Source organism: Capra hircus, chromosome 16, assembly GCF_001704415.2.
Source record: "Capra hircus breed San Clemente chromosome 16, ASM170441v1, whole genome shotgun sequence".
NCBI lineage: Eukaryota > Metazoa > Chordata > Mammalia > Artiodactyla > Bovidae > Capra > Capra hircus.
Genome location: NC_030823.1, coordinates 74,929,494 through 74,952,951, shown reverse-complemented (window position 1 = coordinate 74,952,951; position 23,458 = coordinate 74,929,494). Strand labels below are relative to the sequence as shown.

Here is a 23,458-nt window from a genome sequence, read left to right as displayed (position 1 = left end):
TTTTGCTTAATTACCTTTATTAACATTAATGATCAAGACATTATTACCATCATGTATTGATTGATATGGGCTAGGCACTCTGTTAGTTGTCTTTATATTACTTTTAATACAGTTCTTAAATACAGGTTTATTATTAATATCATTTCTATTTTATAGAATAAGAAATTGAGATTCATAGAAGTTAAATAAGTTTTTCATGGTCAAATGGCTAATAGTTAATGAAGACAGTGTCAAACCTGGAAGGTCTGACACCAAAACCCGAAGCATATATTTCTTTTCCATTGAAACGCTAATACATTCCACTATTATTTTACTTCGGTTCCCACCAATAAAGCATTGATTACCCATTTCATACATCAAGAAACTAAGCACAAAGCAATCTCAAGTCTAGCAACGGTTACACAGCAAATTAACAGTGGACACTGGCTTCTGAGTTAGCTGAGTGTGTGCTCAGTCGTGTCCGACTCTTTGCAACCCTATGGACTGTAGCCCACTGGGCTCCTCTGTCCCTTGAATTTTCCAGGCAAGGATACTGGAGGGGTTTCCATTTACTTCTCCAGGGGATCTTCCTGACCCAGAGATCTCACCCACATCTCTTGTGTCTCCTGTACTGGCAGGCGGATTCTTTACCAATAGTACCACCTGGGAAGCTGACCATGAGACTCTTAAAAGTAGCAGTCTAAATGACTGATTTACTATCTGCAAACTCCAATTAGGTGTCCAGTTACCAATCTGTGCCTAACTAAGAGCTGTGAAATGGGCAAAACCATAAAACCATACCATCTGCTCCACTGTATGACAGGTATACGTGATCACATATGACCACAGCACTTTGGGGCAATCTCACTGCGTTTTTCTATTGAAGTGTTTTATCTCTTAAAATACCCGATGCTGTCAGTTTATGATCTCCTTTAATACGTTCTTAAGAAAACAAGAGAAAGAAGAACTGCTTCAGCTTTCCACCTGACCTGTAAACCTGACATATTTGGATCCACTCTGCTTTCTATTCTGTTATAATAGACTGTTGTTGAGTTGCTCAGTTAAGTCCGACTCTTTGTGACCCCATGAACTGCAGCACACCAGGCTTCCCTGTCCTTCACCATCTCCCAGAGCTTGCTCAAACTCACGTCCATTGAGTCAGTGATGCCATCCAACCATCTCGTCCTCTGTCGTCCCCTTCTCCTCCCGCCTTCAATCTTTCCCAGCATCAGGGTCTTTTCCAGGGAGTCAGCTCTTCCTATCAGGTGGCCAAAATACTGGAGCTTATATGGATGCATCGGATGCATATGGATGTTATAATGGATGCATTGCCCTTCTTCTCATCTGTATAATAACAGAAAATATATATACTGTTCTCTGCCCCTGGTTCCTGACCTGAGGCTCCGAAAATCCTGGTAAATTCCTAAATGATGAGAGCATGGCACTGGGAGCATGTGTGTTATAATGAGACAACTCTGCTTGGGTTTCTGAATGGAGCCTGGATGCAGGCTGGTCATCAGGAAGACCAAGCCATGACTAGAAGCCTGAAACTCTCAGCCCCAGCCCATCCTCTAGAGAAGGACGAGGTTGGAAAATGGGGTTAATAATTAGTCATGCCTACATAAAGAAGCTTCCACAAAACCGCCAAAGTATGGCATTCAGAGAGCTTCCAAGCTGCTCAACACAGGTACACTGGGACGGTCACGCACCCCACCTCCTCAGGACAGAAGCTCCTACACTGGGGACCCTCCCAGACCTCGCCCTGTGTATCTCCTCATCCAGATGTCCATCTGGGCCTTTGCAGATCTCTCAATAAGCTGGTAAACCAGTAAGTGTTTCCCAGAGTTCTGCGAGCTGCTCTTGCAAACTAACTGAACTGAGGTGGGGATTGTGGGAATCTCAGATTTACAGCTGATTGATCAGAAGCACGAGTGACAACCTGGACTTGTGGTTGGCATTGGAAGCGGGGTGGGAGTCTTGCAGCGGGCCCGAGCCTGTGGCCTGTGAGACCTCACACGATGTCTGGAGAGACAGTCAGAGTTGCACTGAATTGTGAGAACTTGTAGGACACCCAGCTGGTGCTGCGGAATTGCCTGGTCAGGGGTAGCCTGCACACGTCAGGCGTCAGAAATGTTGTCAGTGGGGTCCTAGTGTCAAAGTCAAGGGGAAGCACACAGGAGGGGGACCGCTGGGTTTTCCCTAATCGGGTGGGAAGCCGTAGGTTTTGCCTCATACACCCAAGCTCAGCTGTCCCAGCCATGCCTTGGGTCCCCTTCATTTCCACCTTCTACACGGAACCTCCCCCTGTACTTCATCATCATTTTCCCTCCCCTTCTTTCATTTCCCAACGGTGCACAAATAGGCTGCAATTGCACATGAAAACCCAAGTCCTACACTGACTCCCACTGACCCTCTTGCATTTTTATTTCTCTAGTTCCTTCTCTGGCAAAGCTTTTTCCGAATAGTTTTATATTCACCTTGTCTCCACTTTCTCATCTCCCATTTTGTTTCTTAACATCTTCCACTGAGCCTTTGGTTCCCGTCACGTCGCTGAAACCACTCTGGTCAAGGTCACGGAGGCACCGGTGTGACCCGGTCCAACAGGCAACTCTCTGTGCTCATTGTCTCCCAGCTTTCCATGGAAATGAACCTCCCAGCACTGTGTTTGCTCACATGTGGAGCACCACACTCACCCTCGGACACTTCAGGTACAGCCTCTTCCAGCTCTTCCTCAGTGCTATAGTTTCTACTGCTCTGCAGAGCAACGCACCGACCATTCCTGAGCCTGAGACCCCACTGGTTACCATCACATCCAGAAAGACGCCCCAAGTCCCACACACGGCGGACAGAATTTCTGTGACCCAGCCCCTGACCGACTCTCCAGCACCATTTCCGGCCACTCTTTCTCATTCACGTGCTACAGCCACAAAAGCTGCTGTTTCTTGAAGACAACACGCTTGTTCCCAAACTGTGTCTTTTACCCTTGCTATTACTTAGACAGGATATTGGCCCCTGCTCTTCCCACACCCGCCTCTTTCTCAACATAATATGTGCTCAAATGTCACCTCTTCTGAGAGGGTTTCCCCAACTATCCAAGTGTTTCCGTCCCAAATCCACTCTCTTTTCAATTACTCTGCTTGATTTTCTCCATAGCATCTTCTAACTATTTGAAATTACATCGTTAAATTTTCTTTAACAATCCAATTAAAAATAAACAAAAATATAATAATATAATAGTGAAACAGTGAAAGTGTTAGTTGCTGTCATGTCTGATTCTGTGTGACCCTCTGGACCGTAGCCCACCAGGCTCCTCTGACCACGGGATTCTCCAGGCCAGAATACTGGAGTGGGTTGCCATGCCCTACTCCAGGGGGGTCTTCCCAACCTGGGGATCAAACTTGGGTCTGCCACATTATGGGCAGATTCTTTATATATATAAAATATACATTTTATATAATATATAAATACTCATTTTATATATAAAATAATACATAATAATAAAATAAGTAAAAATTTTCCTACTTGTTCCTGGTCTTTCCTCACTAGAACATGAACTTTCACGAGATCTTGGACATTCTCTGTCTAGGTTCCCACTAAGCCCTGTGCCTGGAACACTGCCTGGCATAGAGTAGGTGCTCAGTAAATATTATTAAATGAATAATGTATGAAAGTCACTCAGTCCTTAATTCTGAAAAGTGAGATAATGATTAGAAACCTCAACCTGAGTAAATTCAAGTGGATTATTTGACTGGATTAACATTGCTCTTGATTTTATTGCTTTTGACTGTGGTGAATCTTTTTTTTTTTTTTCCAGCCAGGTTGCAATTAGGGAGGAAAAGAGCAAGAAGTGCCTCATTACATGCTTTAACATGTAACATGTTAACATAAATGTTAACATGACAAGTCTCATTATTCCTCCAGCTCCTGAAGGAAGAGTGGCGTCTGTCACGCTGCATAACTTGTCTCACAGACATGCTGACTGTGCAGAAGTCACTCCTTGTTATCTGAGTTAGAACCGCCGTGCAGGTACCATTTATACTCTGCCTTCCTTCAGGGAACTTGATCATAATAAACACGTCTCTGTCTAAGGTGGGTTGTAATTTTTAAGTCTCTCTCCTTCTATAGGATGCACAGATAGAAACAATTAGGTACTAAAGGTAAATTCGGGTAATGCACCAGCTATACTCTCAAGAGTAGTTACTCTAGCAGAACTATCTTTTCAGCACATCTCACTCGAAAAACATACCATACGGTCACGAGATCACATACAACAGAGCAAAGATGATCTGGGGTGATATCTGTCCGATAGGAAAAGTTCACCCCTCCTACTGATTTCCCTCCCCCTCCCCCACTTTATTAAGATAGAGCATACATCAAAAATGTTTCTGAGACTCTATGAAAGGTCAGAGGCAAACTTTCTCCTCTCTCCGCAGAGGCAACGCCTAGGAATGAAGAGCCCTCCATGCCTTTCCGAGGCATCCAAGTCCTTCACATGAAGACAGAAGGCAACAACTCTCACCTGGGGTGTGGTGAGTGCCACTGTTTTTAGAAACCCTCTTTTTTTTCCCCTATGAAGGCATTCAGAATGATTTAAACCCTTTTGTAGAACATACCTGGGACAAACAACTTTAGTACTTCCATCAAAAGAGTAATAATAAAATGAATAAGCAGTGAACTATTTTAAGCAAGGGATTCAGAGGGTCGAGCAAGGCAAAAGGTGGCATTAAAATTCTGCATCACATTTCAGGCCTGATCTCATTCTTTATGCAAATTCATCATGCTTTCTTCATGTGTGCAGCATGTGTTCGTGTGCGTGTGTGCTAAGTCGCTTCAGTCGTGTCCCACTCTGTGCAACCCCATGGCCTGTAACCCACCAGGCTCTTCTGTCCATGGGATCCTCCAGGCAAGAATACTGGAGTGGGTTGCCAAGCCCTCCTCCAGGGGATCTTCCCACCCCAGGGACTGAAACCGGGTCTGTCATGCCTCCTGCTTTGGCAGGTGGGTTCTTTACCACTAGCGCCACCTGGAAAGCCCCATGTGTAGTACATTATTTCTTAAATATGAAGCATGAGGGTATGTGTATTCTTCAAGAAAAGCTCCCCAAGTATATACACAATGCAATACATTTCACATGTCAACTGATAAGTTGACATATCATCTTAAAATACATAAACATCAGAGTAAATATATACTTGTCCTCAGTCACTTCCAAGCTCAGTTGTTAACGGGTCTGAGGGCCATCTACCCTCTAGCTCCAGACTATTATTTTAGTTCATTGTTTTACAAGGTATTTTGTATATTTTTTAAATTGTATGCAGGCAATGTACTTTAAGTCTAGAGCAGTTAAGTGAAGATATTGAGTTAACTTGAAGAAAACAGATATTCATTAAGCAAATGCTTCCTGACAGCCTCCTATGTGTTTGGCATTGTTCTGAGTGCTGGGAGTACGGTGGGAAGCCAGAGTGACTACCTCCTTCTCTTTTGAAGCATATATTCCACTGAGGAAAAGATGATGAGCAAATGAGCAAATACGTATAAAACAAAACATCCAAGGAAGATAAGATCCATGAAGAAAAATGAAGCCAGGGAAGAGGGCGTTTGGGTAGGAAAGGGAATGAAGTGAAGAGGCAGCCTGTGAGGCTCTGGGCTGGGAGGGTTCAGGGTAGAGGTGGGGGGAGCCTGATTGATGGGGTGAATGCAAGAAGACTGGACACTAAGATGTGAGGAGCGCGTGGAGGCCAGCTCCCAGAGGGGTTCTCCCACCAGCAAAGGGGCAGGAACATGGGAGGCAGCTGGTGGGGATGGGGGGGCAGGGGTCATCCCCCGAGGGAATCAGGGGAAGCAGTCTGTGATGAGGATTTGACAGTATGTTTATATGCTGGTGGGAGAACTGATGATGCTGCTGGCGGGCGAGAGAAAAATTTCAGAAGCAAAATCACTGAATGAGGCAAAGAGACAAGAGTTGAGTCCAAACATGGAGGGTTGGCTACACACTGAACTGAGCATTGTCTCAAGTAGAAGAAAAGACAGACTAAGAATCACTGTGTCGCCAGTACGTAGACATGTCAAAATTGTGAGGACAGCGTTCAGCTTGCTAACATTTGGGAACCCATTGAGTAGTGCTGCATTTGGGCAGGAAAACTGTTCCAACTGAGGGAAATACTCTTTGCAAACAGGAATTGAGTGCTTAACGTGTTTGGCTGTCTACACACAAGGTCATACAATGATCACACACACACACACACACACACATACACACACACACACACACAGAGATTTCTCTGCTTGTCCAGCAGACATTTTATCCTTGATTTACAGAGGAAGCCTTAGATTATGGAGGCAGGTGAGCCACTGGAGGCCTCATAGCTAACCGATGGCAACAGGCTAACACTGGTGCTTTTGCTCTGCTTAATCAGCAAGGAGGAAAGAAAAGCCAAATATCAGCCGGCTAGCTCTTTCTCTAGAAATCAGCCTTACACGATCCAGGATGTAGGTTTGGAGTTGCTATGGCCACCATCTCCCCACCCCCCCAAAATCCAGGGGCGGGATATGTCATGAGGTTACCCTGGTTTACTACACTCGTGTTAGGCTTGTTACACCACCCCTCATGCCGGGAGAAGCAACCACAAGCTTCTCTGCTGAGCTGGGTGTGTCTGTGTTCTTCTGGGTCGACTCATTGACCAACCGAAATGCCCAGCCGGACTGGGTGGCAAGAAGTCTAAACTGCACCTACATTCGAAGCCTCGAGGCAACTGCAGGCACTGGGCGCCGGGAGGACACGGGCCGAGTTCACACCAGCGCAGCTCCTGGCAGGCCTTTCCGGCTGTGTTCGCAGGGCAGGAGCAGGAGAAGTCGTCCCACAGCGGGTAGCAGACACCTCCATGGTGACAGGGGTTGGGCTGAGTAGACAGTAAATCACAGGCGTAAGGAGCTCTGGCAGCTAAATGCGGAAAGGAGCCAAGCAAGACTCCGTGAATCTGTTCATGTTAATTTCCTACTTATTTACGTATGGAACATTTTTATATCTGTTGGCTGGTAAGCAGAATAAAACTTACTGCTACCATCAAAAGGAAAAGGAAAATAAATAAAAATATATAATACTGATCTCCTGTAGCACAAGGAAGATTTTCAAAGGTATGATAATAGTCTCTGTAATTTACAAATTACCAAACACTTTCAATGACACTAATGAACATTTGAGTTAGAGACTTTACCTCTCGTTTCTCCTGGTGAGGAAACTGAGGTCCCTTTCATTGTCCAAGATCCTGTGTGCTTGTATGCCTGCTTCAGTCATGTTTGACACTTTGCCGCCCCATGGACTGGAGCCCACCAGGCTCCTCTGTCCACGGGGTTCTCCAGGCAAGAATGCTGGAGTGGGTTGCCATGCCCTCCTCCAGAAGATCTTCCCATCCTAGGGATTGATCCTGGGTCTCTTATGTCTCCTGCATTGGCAGGTGGGTTCTTTACCACTGGGCCACCTGGGAAGCCCTTCCAAGATCCTATCAAAAGCCAAACGGTGAAGCTGGTACTTAGATCCTCTGGGTCCCCATAGAGCGACACCTCTGCCCTCCAGGAGCCTCGCCTCTGAATCAGAAACATACTGTTATCATCTGAGTCCTCACAAGGTTGCTCACAAAGTAATGAAAACAGAAGCACTGACAAAGGAATTCCTGAGAGCTCCCTCTGCACTATGTCCATCACTCTATTAACATGTCATCTGGGGACTTCCCTCGTGGTCCAGCGGTCAAGACTTCACCTTCTAAAGCAGGTGGTGTGGTTCAGTCCCTGGATGGGGGTCAAGATTCCACACGCCTTGAGGCCAAGAAACCAGAATATAAAACAGAAGCAGTATTGCAACAAATTCAATAAAGACTTTAAAAATGGTCCACGTCAAAAACTTAAGAAACATTAAGGAGAGGGTGGGATGATTTGAGAGAATAGCACTGAAACATACATATTACCATGCGTAAAACAGTCAGTGACAGTTTGATGCACGGCGCAGAGAACCCAAAGCTGGTGCTCTGTGACAGCCTGGAGGGGCAGGGTGGGGTGGTGGGGGGAGGGGGTTCAGGAGGGAGAGGACAGCACGGACAAAGTCCGTGTGAATAATCCTACCTCACACAGGCTGTCTCCGGGACAGCCTTCGGTCACATTGACAAGAACGGCATTGTGGGCTGCGCTGCTTGTTGAATTTGGGAAGAATTCCAGGTTCTCGTTGTTTAGCCTTATATCTTGGATGCAGCCTTTGAAGAATCCACCACTAACCTCAGTCTCTCGCCTGTTGGGCAGTCCACCAACATAGAGGACATCTCCTTTTTGGAGTTTCCACGTAGGAGCAGAAAGAAATCCTAGATTTTGTGACGACTGATACAGTTCAATTTTATTTGGCTTGATTTTCAAAGATACCAAGTGGACGTTTCCATCGCTGAGAACAAATGTTACTAGTAATTTGGGAGAACCTGGAGTCAGCATCCCTAGCCTGCCGTGCTCTAGCCAGACACGGAGGTACTGGTAAGTGCCATTTCCCAGAGCTAGGAGCAGGCCAGCCGGCCGGCGTGTTCGAACAAACATGGAGAGTGCGAGGTCCTCTTCGTAATCCTTGTTGAGATGAAAAACAGCATATCCAGGAGAGTCATCTTGGCCAAATCTGCCTGCCACATACTCTTCAATAGCAAAATAGAGGAGGAGAAACCAAGAAGAAACATCTTAAGATTCACAAGTAAAAAGCAGCAAAAGATTATACACACACACACACACACACACACACACACACACTCATATAATTGCAATGCATGTATGTTGTTGTTTCTTCACTCAGTCATGTCCAACTCCTTTGCAACACCGTGGACTGTAGCCTGCCAGGTTCCTCTGTCCATAGGATTTCTCAGGCAGGCAAGAATACTGGAGTGGGTTGTCTTTTCTTTCTCCAGGGGATCTTCATGACACAGGGATTGAACTCATATTTCCTGCATTGTCTGGTGGATTCTTTACCACTGAGCCATCAGGGGCACCCGTAATGAATATATATATATATACACACACACATATATATATATATATACACACACACATATATATATATATATATATATATATATATATACACACATGCACAAATACAGCCATATTTTTTAAAGTTCATGACAGACTTATTCAACAGAATGACAATTTAGCCTGACTTTCTGAATTTGTGGGTTTACTTTATTCTAAATTTAGATGTCGGTGTAGGGTTTATAGTCGAGGTCCACTGATCACAAGGAGGAAGAGAAGATTTCTGCCGTGATGAAACTCTGCGCCTCCTCCTCACTGTCCTGAAGAGGTGGGACTAAAAGGAGGAAGACCAGATCCTTCTCTGCTCTGACTTGGCTTGGAGAAGTCTGGGGAGCAAGAGCTCTTCCTCCAGGACATTAAGCAGACTCTGAGCAATTGTCGTCTTTGCTATATGGGGAGCATCCTCAAGCAAGTGGCATTAAACCTAATTATTCCTTGCAAAGGAAAGAAATCAAGAACTAGATTGGCAAACCCTCGCTTGCGAAGATAGCCCTGATAATAAGAGGAGGTGAGGCAGCTGAACAAAGGAAGAGGAGGACTCTTCCTCCTGTGGTCCTTGGTGGGTAAAGGAAAGGCACGGAGCACACAGAAGTTGGACAAAGCCGAGTTTTGAACTCACCCAACATCTCCTGGGGACACAGAGGTTTCTAATGCACGGACGTGGTGACACTACCGGTGTGCCTCACCACAAGAAAACCCTTGAGGAGCATGAAAATGAATAGACGCGGACCTTCAAAAGCATCGATGATACAGTAGAAACAAAAGCTTTCGTACTCCTAAAGCTTATATTCCAGCTGGGTAGAGGTTATGTGGTATGTGAAGTGGTGACAGTTTCTTTGGCATAAAATAAATCAAGCAGACAATGGGATTACAGAGAGCTGGGGGTGGGAGTGGAGCCAGCATTTTAAAGGGAGTGGTCAGGGAAGAGCTCTGAGAAGGTACTATTTGAGCAAAACCCCAAAGGAGAGATATTATTAAAGAAATGCAGGAAAGAAATGATGGTAGCTTGTTGGAGAAGTGATCAGAGATTCTGGAAATGTTTTGGTAGGACCAACAGGATCTTCTGGGGCAAGTTCATCTCCAAGGAGTCTGGTCTAAGTAACTAGAAGCATTGAGTTTCTATTTGCAGAGATGGAGAAGAAAACAGGAGGAATGGATTTGGGTGGGGGAGGAATGGGATTCCATACTACATTTAAGATGTCCTATTAGATATCCAGGTGGAAGTGTCTAGTCAGCAGTTAGATACAGAGGTTCAGGGAAGACACTTGGCGTGAGCCGTGGTAATTTCGGATTTGCCAGCATACACATGGCTTTTTAGCCATGAGACTAGATGCGATCACCAAGAACATCAATGTAGAGAGAGAAGAGGTCCAAGAACTGAGCCCTTAAGCATCAGACACCTGGAGGTAAAGGAGCCGATAAATGAGTAAGATAGAAAGAGAACCCAGAGAGTGATGCCCCCCAGCCCAGGGAAGGAAGGGTTTTCAGGAGGAAAAGCAAAGTGAAAGTGAAAGCCACTCAGTCATGTCCGACTCTTTGTGACCCCAGGGACTATACAGTCCAGGAATTCTCCAGGCCAGAATACTGGAGTGGGTAGCCTTTCCCTTCTCCAGGGGATCTTTCCAACCCAGGGATCAAACCCAGGTCTCCCACATTGCTGGTGGATTCTTTCCCAGCTGAGCCAGCAGGGAAACCCAAGAATGCTGGAGTAGGTAGCCTGTCCCTTCTCCAGCCAATCTTCCTGTAAGAGGAATTGAACTGGGGTCTCCTGCATTGCAGGCGGATTCTTTACCAGCTGAGCCACCAGGGAAGCCTTTCAGAAAGAGGGGGTATTCAACTGTGGTCATGGTTGCTGAGCAGTCAAGGCAGGTGAGGACTGAAAACTGACTGCTGAATTTGGCAACCTGGAAATCGCTGATGCACTAGACAGGGCATCACCTTAAAGATATTACCGTCTTCATGTCTTCACATCCCCGTCTGACCCAGAAAAACGGCATATTCCAGCGTATTTAAATGATGTCATATGGTTCCACTGAAGTTTGAACAAAGGTGGGACATATTTTAGTTTAGCTGAACTACAGTGAAATTTGCTCAGGCAACCGTCGTGTTTGAAGGCCTCCCGCATAAAAGGCTGCATTTTCAGAATTCCGTCTTGATTTCTTACAGAATCATTACAGCTCGAATCTGCATTTGGAGACCACCCGCTCCAGAGAGCTACAGGTGGCTTTCAAAGCGCGCCGTTAGATATAACGGTCCGTTTGAAGAGACTAACATCTCTGAACACACAGCAGTGCTTTCATGTGAGATAAAATGTTTAATAAGGAAAGCTGGCTCTTGATGTTCCCGAGGTTTGGGAAAATGCGCAGAACCGCTCAGCTCAGGGGTGGTCCCCGCTGGTCATCCTGGGACGCCTACAGCATCACTTTGTGGATCCAGATTAAAAAGACAGAACACAGAGCGGTTTCTTTCTCTCAGAAGTTTGACTCTTCAGCAGTCCTGTTCATCTTTAGAAGTCACAAGCACGTAGTCAGAGCACGTGATTTAGTACATGATTTTAGAAGCGCCTGATGCCATACATGACTCGTCTGGGGACACGGAAAGAATGATTCTTATATGTGTTGTTGATGTGTCCTGGAGAGGGATGACAAATACGGCTGAAAAGTAACTTCAAGTTTTAATGATTGATGGACTGCAACAAGAAGAAATGTATTGAGAATAAATAAAAGCCACTTGGGTCTAAACGCACTTCACTGGTTTAGGGTGGAAGAAGCAGAACTCTGCAGCACCATCAGTGAGAACAGCTCAAAGTGAGCCTATCGCAGAATGCGGCTGCCCAAAGGTCAATGTGATCTTAAGCTGCAGAATAGAAGAACATTCTCCAGAATGAGAGGGTCACAGTCCCGTGGCACTATGGACTCTCAGAGCCAACTAGGAGCCGGATAAGCACATTTATTCCCAAGCAGGCAAGCAACCAATGGAGGGTCTGAAAATGGCCCCTATGGAAAGCATTGGAAGAAGCTGGGTGTGTTTAGCATGATAGGCATGACGGCCTGGATAGTACAAGACTTGTCTCCAAATATTTGTGTTCTCATGGAGAACACAAGTGAGCAAGATTGACATTGGCTCCAAGAGTTACAATGCAGCCAATGAATGGAAGGGTAGGTCATCCTACATTATTTCAGGACCAAGAAACAACTTTTAGGGGATTTCTAGGAAGACGGAGGATGAATGGGTTCTCACGCCTGGCGGTGCATAAGCAGAGTTCTGGGCCACTATGCTTGGCATGTACAGCTGTAAGAAATTCAGTCATGGAGTGAAGCGTATCCTACGCCTGAGAAGCTCTAATTCCAAGAGGGTAAGAGTCTCAAAGTTTAGGTATATAACTGAAGATAAAACATATGTCAATCACCTCTGTTAATGAAACATCCTCTAGAAGGAATGAGATCAGTGACATGTTATACTGAACAGTATCTTGGAAGCTCCCTGTTCCTGGATACAGCGAGGATGACAAGATAACACTGATCTGGAGCATCAAAAAATGATGCCTAAGGAATCATGTCCATGCTTCTAAGGAAGCATAGACACTTGCAGACAAGTTTTGAGAAAATTTTCTCTGAACTCTTCTTATTGAGACACTTGATCATTTTTAAATGATCAGCTTTACAATACAGGAAGCCCCTCTGTCTTCCATGTGTAGTCAGCCAGCTAAATTCTCCATCCAGTCTGTCTGTTCCTTGCAATGGGTACCATGTTTGGGAAATGCTGAGCTGGGATCAAGACCTGGGTGAAGTTCACCTTGTACTTTTTTGCACATCTCCTCCCTCCTGAACGTCTATGTACAACGACAGAAAGACTCCAGGTTGTCCCATAGAGCTTGCAAGCATCTTCTGTGATGGGATAAACTCCCCAGCAAACATTCCTCAAAGATGACCGCAAATAGAGGACACTTTGAGGCTTCCCAGGGGGCGCTAGTAGTAAAGAATCTGCCTTCCAGTGTAGGAGACCTAGGAGATGTGGGTTTGATCCTTGGGTCGGGAAGATCTCCTGGAGAAGGGCATGGCAACCCACTCTAGTATTCTTGCCTGGAGAATCCCACGGGCAGAAGAGCCTTGCAGGCTACAGTCCATAGGGTCACAAAGAGTGAGACTTGACTGAGCTGACAGAATGCACACAAGGATGCTTTGAATTTATGAATAAGAGGTGATATCGGAAATATAACTTTTCTTAAACTTACACCAAGAAGTTCAGAAAGAGACTTTACAGAACTTACTCCCTAAGGAGATATCTTCTGAAGCTTTTTCATGAGGATTAACCAGTTTCAAATAGTGGAGGGGTGGGGGCAGCAGGGTGGGGGAGAAGGAACTTGGAGGAAGACAGGGGACAGGTAACCAACTCAGGAACTGGGTTTCAAGACTGTGAGTTTTCCAAGTTGGAAAAAATAAAGCAAACCAGAACCCACAAGACTGGCATCTCTTGAATCTATTTACCAGGACAGTTAGCATCACTGCAGTCAGTAGTAACCTCATGGGTCACTGCACTTGGAAGCTGGTCAAAATGACTCAGCATCTGTTTGTTATTTTGTATATGTAGGAAAAATATTGCCTTGGGTCAATTAGATTTTTCTTCAAAAACTGAACATTGCTGCAGTATAATTTCTCCCTTTCTCCTTTAAAAAAAATCTCAAAACAACTTGCCATTCCATTTAAAATATTACTTAGAGCTAGTAGATGCCAGACCTCATTGTCAAGCAGGTCCGTGATTTGTAATGAATATTGTGGTCAGGGGGAGACCCATGAATAGTGCCTAATAATTCTCAGCCCTTCCTACATGGAGTAGGGTATAGACCAAGGCTGGTTTCAATTTCACTTCGTATAAAACACAGAAGACTATTTACCAGATGTCGTCCCTTTTCAAATAACTCTCAAATCTTGGGGTGAATTACAGCTGCACTTCAAAGCAGTCTGTTGCAATTACCTTGCCGACATTTTCAGTGCCAAAGAATCATAATAAAAAGAAACAGGTATGTATTGATCACTATCAACAGCAATCTTGGGAACGATGTTGGAAGTAAGGCTTTTGAAATGCATTTCAAACTCATCTGCTGGAGAAATTAAATCAATTAGTTTATGGCATCTACCCAGTTTCCATGTTGTTACTTTTTAAAAATATTTTCTTTCTTGGACACGTAAGTAGAATACGTGTTTTCTCCAATGCAACTCTTAAAATACACCTTTGAATAAAATTGGCGGTTCATGAAAGTGCTAAACTGAGGTACAATTTTGGAGTAAGTGTGAACTGCATAGAAAGGAGGGCAAGAAAGTAACTGTTTCTTAGGAAAGAAACACGTACTACACACGAGCCATTGAGCTAGGACTTGGCATTGACTAGTTTCATGGCCTATTCTTCAAAAAGACTGCTTCCCTTTCAAGTAAAATATACAAGAAATTTCTGGTACACCACAAATGATAAGATTATAGCAGCACTTTGTAAACACCAAGAAGGAAACTCGCTTGGATGGGAGCTTTGGGCTTAGTTTTCGCTCCTCTGCGTGGCTGAAACCCTGGCGTGGGACGCGTTCACTGAGATGGAGCTAGTGCACACCCCCAGCCTGCTCTGTTTCCCGTCGGCGGGCAGCCAGCAGCAGCGTCCTGCGGGGTCATCACTGCCAGGAGCAGCCTGGCCGTTACGCTCCCAGCCCCCCAGCCCCCAGCCCCCTCACCTCCGTGACAGCCGCGGCCGCGGTAGGGCCTGTAGCACTCACACTGGTGACCGAGCCACAGGTTGAGGCAGCGTCCTCTGTTTTGACAAGGCTGGCTCTCACACCAGTCCTTTCGGGTGCAGCCTGCCCTGACGTTCAGAGACTGGTCGGATGAGATGCTCTCTGCAGTGATGGCATTCGAGTCCAGGTGCACGTCTTGGAGGCAGCCTACGAGCGAAGGTGCGGATGGCATCTTATAGACGTTAAACAGAGCATCACCACTGTGGGCTCTTCCCTCTGGCAAACCCCCCAAAAAGGAGTTCTGGAGAGCACACGCTGATGACCCAGCACTTTCAAACGGAGAAGGAGCCCTAGCGATGCATGTCCCCGTGCAAGAGTCGTCGCGTAGGGCGAGGGTCACAGCCTCTGCAAACGTCGCCTCCACCGTGTGCCACCCTCCGTCGCTGGTGTCGTGGGGGATGAGCAGGACCACCTTTGGCCGATTGCCAACTTGAACGGTCAAGTGGACGAAGCCAGCCAGCACCTCCAGCATCATAAACGCGTCCTGGTCACCCCGGAAGAGCAGCAGGGCCGCCGGCTGGACGGTCTGGAACCTGAGGGCTATGGTACAGCCCGACTCCTGGGCCGGAGCTGAGCCACTTGAGACCCACAGGAAGCCGCTGCCCTCAAAGGACAGCGTGGTGACGGTTCCACACCGTGACCCGGTGTAGCCAGCAGGGCACAGGCAGTCAAATCTGTGCCGGCCGTCGTGGACGTGGGGGAAGCACGTCCCGTTGTTTAGACACGGATGATCGGCACAGCCCAGGAGAATATCAGAGCAGTCCCTGCCTCCAAAGAAGACTCCAGAACGGGGATCAAACGGGCAGCGGCAAGCGTAACCCTCAGGCGAGTTCTCACATGTGCCCCCGTTGCGGCAAGGGCTGGACGAGCACTCGTCCACGTCCTCTTCACAGTGGACTCCTGTTCAAGGACAGAGAACAGATCTGAGTTACATACAGTCAGATCAAACACAGACACCTCACGTCATCTTCATGTGGAATCTTGCGGAGGGGCAGACGGGCTCAGGTTTAGGGCTGCGACAGAGAGAAGTAAGTGTGAATCATGATCGAGGGTGCCATCATTCTGCCTGTGAGGGGCCTGGAAGTGCCGTCACAGCAAGCCTGGAATTCTTCCTCTAGAAATCGGCTCCTTGCCATGTAGAGTGGCTGACTCAGATTATCACTGACAGACACATATGCAACAATGAATATCGTAACATTTTTTTTAAAGAGAGAGATTGCTGTTGGGATCAAATCTAGATACAAACTATTTGTTTGGGGACTTAATTCCCAGATATGGTTTATGCTGCCCTGGGCTGCCTACTTCACTCTGTTCCACCTGGGAGCAGCGATCTGCCTTCTCCATTTTTTGGCAGCTCCCCATAATCCCTAGTGGCCTCCCTGGCGGCTCAGATGGTAAAGGATCTGCCTGCCAGTACAAGAGAGGTGAGTGTGACCCCTGGGTCAGGAAGGAGCCCTGGAGAAGGAAATGGCAACCCACCCCGGTATTGTTGCCTGGGAAACCCCATGGACAGAGGAGCCTGGCCGACTACAGTCTATAGGCTCGCAAAGAGCTGGACACGACTCAGCAACTAAAGAACAAGAACATAATCCCTAGACCCACAGACAGTGCAGACGCCTCTCTCTGCAGAGGCTTCTGAGGAGAATGGAGGGCCCCCTCTCCTGCTCACCAGGATTCCAACATAAGCCGTGAAATCTGTCCACCAAGCCCTGGCTTCTAGCTCCTTCACTTTCTTTACTCTTCCTCCTGACTCTCAAGTCAAAAAAATTTTTGATACCTAATTAGAGAGCTCATTAAGTGAATTCTATTAGAATTCTAATAGGATTCATTTAATCCAAGTAACAAAAAGAAACATAACACTGTGTGAGAGTGATGGTTGCTGCTTTTTGATGAAGTTCAAATGCACAAACGGTGCTGACAGAAACTTCCATGCGTGTGGCACTTCCATAGCGCTGCCAGCACCGTCACCCACGTGATGTGTCTGTGCTTACTGAAAGATCCAGAGGCTTTCAGGGCTCAGCTCTCTTTCACAGGCAGTTTCGAAGCTTAGAAAGACTGGTGTCTAAATTCCAAAGCACTTATACAATCTGGTTTTTAAAATGAACTTTCTCTTTTTAATTGATAATTTGGTGCATTCCTGCTTATTGTTATTACTAACATGTCTGTCTAACTTTCCCAATGAACTCCATACCTAAATGCCTGCTTTTAAAATTTACTCAAAGGCTCCCATATTGATAAAGCCGGGTTTGAATCCCAGCTAAGGCAGTGAGCAGGTTACATTTACTTTTTGTGTCTAGGTCTTCTGATCTACAAAACGGGGCTAATAATAGTACCTGCAGCACAGGGCTTTCTAAAGATTGAGTTAAGACACACCGGATGCTCATAACCTTTCTTGATATATAAATAACTAATCCATACGTGTTGGCTGTAATTAAAATGCAGTACAAAAGGAATTATTCTCTCATGACCAAATCAAGTCGCACTATCATCATTGAGAGAAACCATTTAGAAAGGGTGGGCATATGGAGTGACTGACAAATTGTACCACTCTCCATAATGAGAGGTTTACTGGGACAGCATGTTAGGCTGGAGTCTCACTCTTCACGAGAGAAGGGAAGCTGTCTTGTTCAACAGTCCATGTCTAAACCACGCATGATGTCTGCACCATGTTTGGCGCTTGGAAACTAATTTTTAAATGAATTGATTAATGATGACCATTGTAAGCTGACTAAAATGTTCATACTGAATTTATCCTCATCTAATCCAAAGCCCAAAGTGCTCCTTTTGTGTCTATTTTCAGGTAAATTTATCCGATGTTAATCTGTGCCCCTGGCCACCTAGGCACCATGTGTTTAGACCCTATTGTACTTACATTTCACTCTACTTGGATTGCTTTCATACAATTTTGTTAATCCAAAAGTACTCCAAGCTCCATGAAAAGAGGGAACATATCACAATCTTAGGGTCTCCAACAGTCCCTGCACGGGGCTGAGCAGGTATGTGTTATAAAAGAAACTGGATGAGTAGACAAAGCAAAATGAAATCAAATGGATTTGTTTGCTATAATATAGAATCATCCTAGACTTCCTCTTGTTAGGCACTAAAATCCCTGCAGATGGTGACTGCAGCCATGAAATCAAGGTGATTACTTCTTGGCAGGAAAACTACGACAAGCCTAGATAGCATATTAAAATGCAAAGACATCACTTTGCCAACAAAGGTGCATAATAGTCAAGGCCATGGTCTTTCCAGTGGTCATGTATGGATGTGAGAGCTGGACCAGAAAGAAAGTAGAACACTGAAGAACTGATGCTTTTGCATTGCGGTGCTGGAGAAGACTCTTGAGAGTCCTTCAATAGCAAGGAGATCAAAGAGGTCAATCCTAAAGGAAATTAACCCTGAATATTCATTGGAAGGACTGATGCTGAAGCTGAAGCTCTAGTACTTTGGCCACCTGATGCAAAGAGCTGGCTCATTGGAAAAAACCCTGATGCTGGGAAAGGTTGAGGGCAGGAGAAGCGGGTGGCAGAGGATGAGATGGTTGGATGGCATCATCGATTCGATGGACAAAATCTTGGACAAACTCCAGGAGATAGTGAAGGACAAGGAATCCTAGCATGCTGCAGTCCATGGGGTCACAAAGAGTCAGTCATAACTTGGTGACTGAACAAGCAATCAAAAAATAATCATCCTTATAGGTAATAGAGAACTGACATAGGAATTACAGGCTACATTCTAAAGGAGAGTTCTAATGCAAGTTTCATTTAACTGAACTTACAAAAAGCTCTTCTAAAACTTTGTTGTTAGATATTTTACTTAGATTTGATTCTCACAGGATTTTGAGCACAGAAAAAATTAATCTGCAAGCATTTAATTAAGAGGAATACTGAACAACTCATGAGTTATAATCATATAAGTGAAACACCTTGCCCCCACCCATTGTGCCTTTCAACATATTAATGGAGTGGAGGGTTAAAGCTTGGATAAAATCTCCAGCAGACTCCAAGTCTTTTCTGCTCAGCCTTGAGTAATAATAGTCTTAAGGTCATATTTTGAACACCGACGCTAAATAGTCATAAGAACTGTGAAGTTTCAGTACATTTCAGAATTGAATCTTCTTTCTCTATCTGCTAGGTGGACTTCAGGCTATCTTGGAAATGACTTGAGGAGTTCCCCCTTCTTTTTCCCTCCACTCCACCCCCCTACCCTTCTAGAGTGTCAGAAGGGTTCAGAAGGTATTCCCTGCCGGGTGCTGGCAGTGCATGCTTCACGCTCCCTGAGACTGGCACGTGCTTCAGGGGGACTTATTCCGGGGGCTCTTTGCTGGGTCCTTGGTCTCTGATGCTCCAGTGAAGACCCCAGAGAGCTGCCCAGCAGGCCTTGCTCTCAAGTTGCCCCTCCACCAGCCCCTTCCCCATGGATTTCCTGAGGTTTACTTCACTTCACCCACTCGGTTTGTCCGTTGGCGTTCCTGAACCTTCTAAGACGGACCAGGACCCGTTTCACACTGTCCACTGGCTGCCACCCCTCCCATGATTCCCTAAGAACCCCAGGTCCATGGGCTCTGCTTCACAAGTGGAGGGGAAGCGGTCGCTGCCCAGCCCAGCCCAGCAGCATCCCCCTTGCCCTCCTCTCCTTCTCCTGCGGCCCCAGGCATGCCCTTTCGCCTCTAGGTTCCTCGGGTAGGTGGAGAATCTAGGCTAAGTTGCCGCTCCTGCTCTTCCCACAAATTATGTGAGACTGCAGTCTCCTTGGAGCCACTCTGGCTGGTTGTGGTGAGAATGTAACCCCCAACCTGGTACGTGAGGGCTGGGCTCCAGCTTGGCATAGCGGCCAGTTTATCCAGAGAAATCTCTGCACAGACTCGCTCCTTCAAGCTGCCTACTGGGAGCTTTCACAGAACCTTGAAATGAGCCTAAAGTCTGTCATCTGTCTTGATTTTAACATTCTGCATTATAGTCTCTCAAAATTCACGTTGGTTCCTGAAGCAACCATATTTAGACCCATTGTGATCTGCTGTGCTAAGTCACTCCTACTCTGAGGAGCGACAGGCTGCTAAGTTTTGTCCTACCCTTTGCAAGGGTACAGACTGTAGCCCAGTAGGCTCCTCCATCCATGGGATTCTTCAGACAAGAACACTGGAGTGGGTTGCCATGCCCTCCTCCAGGGGACCTTCCCAGCCCAGGGATCGAGCCTGCGTCTCTTACGTCTCCTGCATTGGCAGATAGGCGTTTTACCACCTGGGAAGTCTTTTTTGACCCCTTAGTAGAAGTTTTAATTTACTGTTTTCTTAAATTTATAAGATACCTATTCTGAGCCTCACAGAGGATTGTGAGAGACACAAAGCAGAAGACACAGGCCAGGCTTCAGTATGCTTACGGCATAACGGAATAAGAAAACTTATATTTATGCAAACACAGAAAATGCATTGCGTATAGCAGGTTCTCAAAGAATGTATGGATATTAAGTGAGGATCAAACCAGCGGAACATTTGAGAAGATTTAGCCAAGACAGATTTTATTTTCTTGGGTTCCAAAGTCACTGTGGATGGTGACTACAGCCATAAAATTAAAAGACACTTGCTCCTTGGAAGAAAAGCTATGACAAACCTAGACAGGGTATTAAAAAGCAGAGACATCACTTTGCTGACAAACGTCTATATAGTCAAAGCTATGGTTTTCCCAGGAGTCATGTGCAGATGTGAGAGTTGGACCATGAAGAAGACTGGACACCAAAGAACTGATGCTTTTGAACTGTGGTGGAGAAGACTCTTGAGAGTCCCTTGGACTGCAAGGAGATCAAACCAGTCAATCCTAAAGGAAATCAACCCTGAATATTCATTGGAAGGACTGATGCTGAAACTGAAGCTCTAGCACTTTGGCCACCTGATGCAAAGAGCCAACTCATTGCAAAAGACCCAGATGCTGAGAAAGCTTGAGAGCAGGAGGATAAAGGGGTGACAGAAGATGAGAAGGTTGGATGGCATCATCGACTCAATGAACATAAATTTAAGCAAACTCCAGGAGACAGTGAAGGACAGGGAGGCCTGGGGTGCTGTAGTCCACGGGGTTGGAAAGAGTTGGACATGACTGAGTGACTGATCAACAAGTCAGGTTTTAAGGAAAAAACATTGAATGAGAGATTGTTGTAAATCTTTAGTTGTGAAAACTAAAAATTTTAAATCAAATCAATCAATAGATATTGATTACATATCTACTGCATATAAAAAACACTATGGATAACATGGAATAAAGACTGACCCCTGTCCTCACTAGTTTAATGGAAAAATAAGACACATGTGTGAAAAAATTAAATGAAATTGTAAATTAAGACAACATTAGAGAGAACACTGAACAGGGTATAATGGGTTCCAAGTGAATCGTATGAACAACGGCTGCTCTGGAGAGAGAGCCATCTTCAGGATGGGCTGGATTGGGAAGATTTTGTAGGTAGAATTTAAGACAGGTTTTCAAGTATGGATCAGATTGGCAAAGACACATGCAGACTTAACCGAATCAGCAAAAACTGTTTCATGGAAAACCATTAGACGTTCAGAAGTGACAGCGTGCTCGGCAATCTAGTTGGCATGGAGGATTTATGCAGGAAAAGCAAGTTAGAAAGATTAAATGTAGCCAGATTGGAGCAGGTCTGGCATTGAGGGCGTTTTGTTTCATTAATTAATTTTTAGAAGGCAATGGGGATTAAGCTGGTAGTTATCAGGACCTGTCACGCGAGTGTATGTTCCTCGATTCTTTGTCTCGTCACAACAAAGATTTGGAGTGACGGACATTAAAGCCCCCTCGGCAAGTCACAGCTCTCAGGTCTTGGATAGACTGTGTTATAGCTCTCAGGTCTCAAATGGACCGTGGTATAGCTCTTGGACAAATCAGTTTTACAGCTCAGTGTTACAGCTCTATTTTATTTAGAAGATAGCAGGAAAATCCATCTTTGAGGCGTGAGGGCACGTTGATCTAAAGACACAAGGAGAAGAGCGCCCCAGCACCCAGGAGGGAGAGAGCGCTGGCTCTGGCTCCTCTGTTTATCTGTTTATCTCTCCCTGGGCCTGTCCTGTGTAAATTGGGCTAGCCAGGAGTGTTGTTTGTTTTACTGGAGGTCCTCACTCTGGTCCTCGGACCTTCTTTTGTTTCATCTTCGTGGGCTTTTCCCTTCCTTGTCTGTGGCCACCGCCATTCTGGACTCCTCTTCCCTGCTCTGCCCGCCTAGCAGACCCATCCCACGGGATCTGTACCAGCGTGGAGTGGGAAGAAACCAGAGACGGGAAGACACGAGGCAGTTGTGAGAATCACCTGCACCTGAGATGAGGGGGGCCTGGAATCAGACACTTCCTTCTTTATCATTACAGTCACCTTGCATTTATCTCTGGTCAGCAAATAAGTACAGAGAGGGATATTTCTTTATGGTTGCTGACTGTATTTTATCTTGCAACTCCTAAAGTTTATAGATTTAATCTTTCACAAAATAACTACCAATCACTTGATTATTAGTATGTGTTTCCTTTAAATATAAACAAGAAAAACTAGTTTTAGATTTTACTACCATCATGGGGAAAAAAGAGAGAAAGTCTGGGTCAACAGGTCTGAAGAAAGGTCAATATTTAGGTCAATAGTCTGAAGAAAGTAAGAAGAATTAGATATTAAAAGTAGAAAGGTAATTTACGCTTACACTTCGCTTAAAATCTGTTCTATTGACATCTCCAACATAAAGTAAGGTTAGGCATATTTATTTCATGAACCTAGAAATTAAAATGGGAAGAGAGACTGAAACTTCTTTTATCGGCTATTTGACTAGCTTGGCAAAGAATGTCTGCTGTCAATCAAGATAAAAGGATTAAGGAATATTTGTAGGATTACCTGTGTCATTGTCTTCTTAATGGGTATTTTAGTTGACAATGAATTGGTTATTTAGGTCCTTGTATTTATAGAACAAGGTGGATTGCTTAAAGCTGTTACGTTGTCTATGTGAAGTCTATTCATTTAATTCAAAAAGGTAACTTCCTTTTATTTTTCTAAAGTTCTTTTATTTGAATATCTGATTCTCTGATGATTATATTTAAAAATAATCAAGATAGGGAAAATTCATATTATCTGGAATACCCCACATTTACACAATAATAAATTATATTCATGGATAAAAAGGACATAGACTTTATGTTTAATATAAATATCATGAACTCTTAAATGACCCTTTGCTACATTCCCACTTTACAGAAAGTCACAGCTAATGAAATATCTAATAGAAAATTATTTCTACAAAAACTTATATACAAGTAAGTTTATCTTTATTTTAAATGACTCAGGTGTTTCATTTTAATAAATAGAAATCAAGAAAAAATTAAAGTCCAAGGACTCATTGCCTAAATATTCCCTGTACTCATTACTTTCTGTTACTCAAAACTCATAATTTTCAGTTGACAGTAATCTCTAATATAGCATTAACACTAGCTGCTAAATAACCATCTTAAACACTGTAACAATGGTACCAGTCACCTTATACAAGTAATAAGAAAAGAGTGAATTACCTATGAGCATTGCCATTAAAATGTGAAAACCTTGGGTCCTGGCTCCAAACATTTTCCTGTAGAAAAAGGGGTATCCATCCAAACACCTGCTAGGTTGACAGGACCAGTTT

At 44.9% G+C, this 23,458-nt stretch overlaps 1 protein-coding gene across 1 annotated transcript in view; it reads right to left on the bottom strand.

Annotated features, from left to right (window-relative positions):
* The window catches only part of CRB1 (crumbs 1, cell polarity complex component), a 213,175-nt gene that overhangs the window by 37,818 nt on the left and 151,899 nt on the right, over positions 1-23,458 (bottom strand). Inside the window, exons 6-8 of the mRNA XM_005691053.3 lie at positions 14,750-15,709; positions 8,095-8,642; positions 6,713-6,878 (exon numbers count right to left, since the gene is read on the bottom strand). Coding sequence (XP_005691110.2) covers positions 6,713-6,878; positions 8,095-8,642; positions 14,750-15,709 — 1,674 coding nt within the window. The remainder of the gene's footprint in view (positions 1-6,712; positions 6,879-8,094; positions 8,643-14,749; positions 15,710-23,458) is intronic.